General features: G+C 37.7%; 1 protein-coding gene and 1 pseudogene across 1 annotated transcript in view; one reads left to right on the top strand and one right to left on the bottom strand.

The window, feature by feature from the left end:
- ADAM32 (ADAM metallopeptidase domain 32) overlaps positions 1 to 8233 on the bottom strand; it is a 195673-nt gene that overhangs the window by 49656 nt on the left and 137784 nt on the right. Inside the window, exon 11 of the mRNA XM_006900307.1 lies at positions 1557 to 1646. Coding sequence (XP_006900369.1) covers positions 1557 to 1646 — 90 coding nt within the window. The remainder of the gene's footprint in view (positions 1 to 1556; positions 1647 to 8233) is intronic.
- LOC102877093 lies at positions 4752 to 5954 on the top strand (annotated as a pseudogene).

Genomic DNA, 8233 nt, shown 5'->3' on the forward strand with positions numbered 1-8233 from the left:
ATCTCAATCTCTTCACCATCCATCCTGATGCTGCCAATTGGTCCAGTGTTGAGAATCTTTGTCTTCTTGACATTGAGCCTCAATCCATATTGAAGGCTGCACTCCTTGACCCTCTGCAGCAAGCGCTTCAGGTCCTCCTCAAGTTTCAGCAAGCAGGGTTGTGTCATCTGCATAACGCAGATTGTCCACCAATCTTGACCCCACATTTTTCCCCATAGAGCCGAGTCTCCTGGATAATCTGTTCTGCATACAGCTTGAAAAGGTATGGAGATAGGACACATCCCTGGCGTACGCTTCCCAATTTTGAACCATGCAGTGTTTCTTTGCTCTGTTCTGACAACTGCCTCTTGGTCCAAGTATGGGTTTCTCATTAGCACAATTAAGTGTTCTGGGATTCCCATTCTGCTCAGAGTCAGCCACAGTTTGTTATGATCCACACAGTCGGATGTCTTTGTATAATCAATGAAGCATAGATAGACATTCCTCAGGTAATCCCTGCTTTCAGCTAAGATCCATCTAACACTAGCTACAATATCCCTAGTACCTCCTCTAAATCCATCCTGGATTTCTGGCAGTTCTCTGCTGATGTGCTGTTCCAGTCGTTTTTGGATAATCGAGACTCTTAAAACTGCAGTAGAACATTAAGGATCCAAAACAAGGGAAGAAATGCTGAAGTAAAAAAGCTGAACAGATGATTACAACTGCAACTAGTACAAAATCTACTTCACAGCAGTGTTTAAACTAATGTTTGATCAAAACCTTGGATATTCTGACATAGCTAAGTTAACATGTAAAAATAGTCATCACAAAATATTTCACTTGTGACGACCGTCTTACAAATAAAAAAGGAAAATTAATCAGTGAGAGAACATCTTTATTTTTGAAAGTAAAATATGGACTTTTGGGTCAAGAAACTACAGTTCAAAGTTTGTGCTAAAATGTAGTATTTGGAAATAGTTCCTTTTAGTGAGTTTTCTGTTTTACACATTTATGGAAAACTGTTATATGTTTAAACTATTTAATCAATGAAATTTATTATTACTACTTATATTTTTATGTATTATGAAAGTTTAAATATCAAATAAAGTGAACAAAAGAATTCTTTTTAATGGTGATAAGCAGTGGCCTAATGGCAAGAAGCTATATTATAATTTCAAAGGCACGAAGTTTGATTCCATCAGCTGCTCTGCAGAAGAAAGATGAGTAATCTCCTCCCTTGAGATTAACTCTCTATGAAAACCCCTGGAGGGTCAGCTATGGGTGGGTTCCAACTTGACGGTACACAACAACAAGAACAAGCAGTATGTAAAAGTATTATACAAGATCTCAAGTGTAAGTCTAGCAGCATCAAATGTGTGAGAATAATGTCATTGAAAGAAAGCTTCAAGTCAACAAAGACTTTCAAAACCATATATTCAGTTATGAAATTAATCTTCCTTTTTTGGAAAAGAATTTACTTTGGCTTATAACTGTAAGCCTACATACTCTGAAATAGCATTTAGGTACTAGACACAATGCAGAATAAATGGGAAGATGTTAATAATCATAAATCTTACCTGACAATTCCTACAGCATGGTCCTGTAACACATTCTGCTCCTGCTTTCGGTGTACAAGTTTTAGCATCACAACAGGCATTTGTACATGTCTATGAATAAGTGTAATAGACAAATAAAAAATAGATAATAATAAAAATTATAGTAATACATATATTTCCAGTAGTTATTTTTTTATATTTGGAAAAACAAATGAATGCTGCTGGAGTTTTGAGATTTCATCATTTCTAAACAATTTAAAGGAAGTACTACTGGTGGCCTAGCAGTAAGGAGTTGCTCTACTAACCTAAAGACTGATGGTTCAAATCCACCAACTCTGTGGGAGAAAAAAAAAACCAATTTCTTCTTGCGTGACTTACAACCTCTCAAAATCCAACAACAACAAGAAAATTAAGGGAGCTCTAGTGATGTAATTCATAGAGAGTTTGCACTACTGACCCAAAGGCTATGCAGAGAAAGACTGCAAGTTCATTCTGTTACAATTTAAAACCTCAGAAATAAACTCAATAGAAAGTCTATCTAAGTCTTCTGAACAGAATTGATGGCAATGAATGAAACAATTTTAATAGTAATTCAAGACTTCTATGCTGGTGGCACATTTTCACTTTTACTCAGAAAACTGGGAAAAATACATGAAAATTTTTTCCCAAAATGGGATAATAATCAAAGCAGGATTTCTTAAAGAAAGAAACTAAGAAATCCCTAAATTACTAATTTTCTCTCTAGAAGTGTTTGTCCCAAACAAGCAAGACACAATGTCACTAACTAATGTGAGAGGGTAGAGAGGTATAACTAACGTGAGAAGGCAGAGAATGGGAGTTTGTAGTTGTTGAATTATTACTGTTGTTATTATGTGCCATCAAGGAGAGTTTGACTTATAACAACCCTGTGAACAACAGATTTGAACTGTGTCCTCTCGTGCCATCCTCATCATCTCAGACAACTTTAGTTCATTGCTGTAGTCATTGTGTCAATCCTTCTTATTGAGGGTCTTCCTGACCTTCCAACTTTGCAAGCTTAATGTTCTTTTCCAAGGAATAGTCTCTCCAAGCAATATGTTCAAAGTATCTGAAATGAAGTTTTATCATCCTTGCTTCTACAGAGCACTCTGGCTGCACCTTCTCCAAGATACAACTCTTTGGCTTCTTGGCAGTCCATGGACTATTCAATACTCTTTTCTACCACAACTCAAAAATAGTGATTATTCTTATATCATTCATTGTCTAGCTCTCAGTGTATAAGAAGCCATGTAAAGAAATAGCTTTACAATTATGATTTGGGCTCACCTTAAGCCTATATATGAGTTGTATACATATAGCAAAAGAAAAAATGTATACATATAGCAAAAGAAAAAAATAACTGCCAGGGTGCTGAAAGATGAAAAATCTGCACATGTTTGGACTAAGAAATATTTGAATGCTGACTACCCAGAAGAGAGTCCTCAATGAACAGTAGTTAGTGTGTTTGGTAAATACTTGGAAGATTTTCTTTAATACAGGCTGAAACTAGGAAAAAGTTACCTTAAAATAAAAGTCTCAAAGAGACTTGAAAACTTCAAAGATAATCTTCAAAAAAAGCAAACTAGTCAAATAACTCAAATGTGGCCAGAACTTACTCTTTAAAGGAGAACAGATAAATTTGAACACTGAAACAGAATAGTTGAGGAAGCTAGTATTCAAATTTTTAAATCACTCATAATAAAAAACAAAAGCTTTATTGTCCATAACCAAAGGGAGAAATCTAATAGAACAAAATTCATAAAGTACAGAAATGAAAAACTTAACAGGGAAGATTGTAAAACAGTTGCTATAAATGTGTTTAAGGATTTTAGGTAAAACATAAACAGCGAGAAAGAATAAAAACTAAACAGAATTCATAGAACTGAAAGATACAAGATACAAGACCTAAAATGGGGGGGGAGGGGGTAACCTATAGGGTCACTATAACGCTGAGTACTGAGTGAATTTTCATTTCATTTTCTCACAATATAACCAGGGACATTCTCGCTGTCAGTAAAGTCTGAGCTGACACACAGCTGATCCTACATAGGGTTTCTGAAGTTAGAATAAGAGAAGACTCTTCATCTTTCTCCTGTGGAGGCACTGGTAGATTAGATCTGCCAGAGAGCTGCATGGCCTTTAGACTATCCATGCAATTCAATATGAAAAATGCCAACAAAGCTCTATAAATAGCATATACTCAAATACTTTATACATACAAAAGACAACAACAAGAAGACTACTGCTACTGAGTCACTTTTGACTCACAAGGAATTTGCAGGACAGAGTAGAAATTCTCCATTGGTTTTCCAAGGCTATAAATCTTTATAGAAGTAGATTGTCTCATTTTTCTTCCAAGCAAGCAGTTGATGAAGTTAAACAGTTGACCATTTGGTTAGCAATTCAATACTCAAGCCATGATACTAACAGGTCTCCCCCACAGAAAATTATGAATAATAAATAATCTTATTTCTCTTTTACTTGATTCAGGATCTATAGTAATATTCCTGCTTTCACCCTATCATACAACTTTACTCATATCACATGCCAGCAAAATCCTGTTGAAGATTTTCTAGAAACTGGAACAGTGCATTGACAGATAACTACCAGAAATACAAGTTGATTTGAGCTGTATATGAGGAATCAAATCAACTACATCTGTGGAAGGACATTAGTGATAATGTCTCTAGTGTCACGGCGTGTAGACTTCTTTCATCTTCTTTTCATACTTCTTGGATCTTTCAATATTCTACCCATAACATCCTTAAATATTGCAACTCAAGGCATAAATTTGTTCTCTAGTTTGGAAAACATGGACTTAGTGACAGAAATGAGGCTGAAAATAGAATGATAGAATTCTTCACAATGAATGATTTATTTATAGCGTATATCTTTATAAGAACCATAAACACAGAATATAAACACTGATTTCACCTGATGGTATGCACAGGAATGAGACTGGTTACATCTGTGAAAGGAATCGTTGGAGAAGTTCAATATCAGTAGTGAAAATTAGGACAGATACTGATTGTGAATCAGCTACTCATGTGCAAGTTAAAATAAAAGATAAACAAAGTCAAATCAAATGCACAGAAATCAAAATTTGGAGTCCCGATCGCGGGCTCGGAGAAGTTCCAGTGGCGGTGGCGCCGGTGACGACGATGACAGCCGGAGCGGATTCTGGCCTTGTTGCTCACCATGCCGACGGTGGAGGAACTTTACCGCAATTATGGCATCTTGGCCGATGCCATGGAACAAGAGGGCCAGCATAAAGATTCCTATCAAGTAATACTGGATGGTGTGAAAGGTGGTACTAAGGAGAAAAGATTAGCAGCTCAATTTATTCCAAAATTCTTCAAGCATTTTCCCGAATTGGCTGATTCAGCTTTCGATGCACAGTTAGACCTCTGTGAGGATGAAGATGTATCGATTCGAAGCCAAGCAATTAAGGAACTGCTTCAGTTTGCCACTGGAGAAAATCTTCCCCGATTAGCAGACATACTAACCCAGCTTCTGCGGACAGATGACTCTGCAGAATTTAACTTAGTGAATAACGCCCTATTAAGTATATTTAAGATGGATGCAAAAGGGACTTTAGGAGGCTTGTTCAGCCAGATACTTTAAGGAGAAGATACTGTCAAGAGAACGAGCAATGAAATTCCTTTCCACCAAACTTAAGATTCTGCCTGATGAAGTTCTAACAAAGGAAGTAGAGGAGCTGATACTAACTGAATCAAAAAAGGTCCTTGACGATGTGACAGGTGAAGAATTTGTTCTGTTCATGAAGATACTATCAGGGTTAAAAAGCTTACAGACAGCGAGTGGCAGGCAGCAACTTGTGGAGTTGGTAGCCGAGCAGGCTGACCTGGAGCAGACCTTCAATCCCTCAGATCCCAACGGCGTGGACCGACTCCTGCAGGGTACTCACCAGGCAGTGACCCTCTTCTCTAAAAATGTTCATTCTACAAAATTTGTGACTCACTTCTGTGAGCAGGTTCTTCCTAACCTCAGTTCCTTGACTACCCCTGTGGAGGGTCTTGACATACAATTGGAGGTATTGAAACTGTTGGCAGAGATGAGCTCATTCTGTGGTGACATGGAAAAGCTAGAGACAAATTTAAGAAAACTGTTCAATAAGTTGTTGGAGTACATGCCTCTCCCACCAGAAGAAGCGGAAAATGGAGAGAACACTGGCAATGAAGAACTTAAGCTGCAGTTCAGTTGCGTGGAATGTCTGTTATACAGCTTTCACCAGTTGGGCCGGAAACTTCCAGATTTCCTAACAGCCAAACTGAATGCAGAAAAGCTCAAAGATTTCAAAATCAGGCTTCAGCACGAGGCCTGCAGGTTTATATCAGACAACTTCGCTTAGCTCTGCAGGGGAAACAGGAGAGGCCTTAGAGACAGAAATCAAAATTTGATCTTAAGTCTATTTCACCTAAATTTTAAAACCAACTCAGGAATAAGTTTGAGGCCTTGAACACTAATGACCAAAGATCAGATGAGCTGTGGGTGGATATCAAGAGTGTCATCCATAAAGAATCCAAAAGATCATTACAAAGTCAGAAGAAGAAGAAAAGACCAAAACGGACTCTGAATACTGCACTAAAGCGCTGAGAAACCAAAGCAAAGGGAAGAAATCAAGACATTAAGAAGCTGAATAGATTATTTCAAAAGGAAGACAAAGGAAATGTGTAATGAAAAGTGTAAAGAACTGGAGTTCAAAAATAAAGAGGGCTATGCTTGCTCATATTGGTATACCATCTATTCCTGGGGCCTTTTTTTTGCTATTTCCTTCAAATCAGGTTGAACTTCTTCCTTCATCACCATAGGCTTTTGCTCATATGCTGTTTCATTAAATTCTTCTGAGTCTGCCAATTCCTTTTGATACAATGACTCAGTATATTCTTTCCATCTTCTTTTGATACCTCCTGGATCATTTAATACTCTGCCTAACACATCCTTGATTATAGCAACTGAGGTTTGAATTTGTTCTTCAGTTCCTTGAGCTTAAGAAATGCTGAGCGAGTTCAACCATTTTGGTTTTCTGACTCCAGCTCCTTTCTTGCACATTTTATTGTAATATTTTACTCTGTCATCCCACGCTACCTTTTCAAATCTTCTATTCAGCTGTTTAGTATCTTGAATTCTTCCTTCTGCTTTGGCTTCTCTGCACTCCAGTGCAACATTCAGAGTTTCTTCTGACATCCATTTTGGTCTTTTCTTCCTCTTCTGTCTTTGTAATGAATGTTTGCACTCTTCTTGGATGATACCCTTGATACCCTTCCACAACTTATCTGTTCTTCACTCATTCGTGTTCAAGGCCTCAAGCCTATTCTTGAGATGGTTCTGAAATTCAGGTGGGATAGACTCAAACTTATATTTTGGTTCCCATGGATTCGATTTAATTTTCCTCAGCTTCAGCTTGAACTGGTTTATGAGTAGTAGTTGGTGGTCTGTTCCACGATCAGCTCCTGGCCTAGTTTTCACAGCTGATATTGATCTTCTCCAGAGGTTCCTTCTGCAGATGTAATCGATCTGGTTCCTATGCATACCATTAGGTGAAATCCATTTGTATAACCTGTGTTATGTCTCTTAAAAAATGTGTTTGCAATGAATAAATCATTGACTGTGCAAAATGCAATCATTCTATCTTGAGCTGTATTTCTGTCTCTGAGTCCATGTTTTCCGACTACTGATTCTTCTTCTCTGTTCCCAACTTTTGCATTTTAGTCACCATTATTATCAATGCATCTTGTTAACATGTTTGATCAATCTCTGATTGTAAGAGTTGGTAGAATTCTTCTATTTCCTCTTCTTTGGCTCGAGTTGTTGGTGCATATATCTGAATGATAGTGATATTCACTGGACTTCCTTGTATGTGTATCAATATTATCCTGTCACTCACAATATTGTACTTCAAGACAGATCTAGAAATGGCTTTTATAACTATGAAAGCAACCCCATTTTTCCTCACCTTTTCATCTCCGGGGTTAGTATATCATATGATCATTCAATTCAAAATGTCCCATGTCGGTCCATCTCATCTCACCAATGCCTAGTATATCAATATTTATGCGTTCCATTTCCTCCTTAACAATATCTAATTTTCCTACATCCATGGTTCTCACATTCCATGTTCCAATCAATAATGTCTGCTTGCAACTGTTTCTCTTCCTTTGTATTTCCATACTCAGTTGCCCTTTCTGTCATTCTACGTGTGTTCTGTTGTACATAGCGTTTTCAGAGGCCTGCTAGATGGTATACCAACTGACATATTTCAGCTAACAGATGCTGGCCTGGATGTGCTCACCAAGTTGTGTCAAGAAATCTGGAGAATGACCACTTGGCCAACTGCCTGGAAGAGATCTATATTTGTTCCCATTCCAAAGAAAGATGACCCAACACAGTGTGGAAACTATAGAACAGTATCGTTGATTTCACATGCAAGCAAGATTCTGCTGAAGATTATCCAAAAACAACTGGAATAGCACATCAGCAGAGAATTGCCAGAAGTCCAGGCTGGGTTTAGAAGAGGTTGTGGTACTAGGGATAGTGTAGCTAATGTTAGATGGATCTTGGCTGAAAGCAGGGAGTACCAGAGGAATGTCTATCTGTGTTTCATTGATTGTGCAAAGGAGTTTGACTATGTGGACCATAACAAACTGTAGCTGGCTCCG

The sequence above is a fragment of the Elephantulus edwardii genome, unplaced genomic scaffold, assembly GCF_000299155.1.
Source record: "Elephantulus edwardii isolate Elephantulus edwardi_28Jun2011 unplaced genomic scaffold, EleEdw1.0 scaffold00279, whole genome shotgun sequence".
Lineage (NCBI taxonomy): Eukaryota > Metazoa > Chordata > Mammalia > Macroscelidea > Macroscelididae > Elephantulus > Elephantulus edwardii.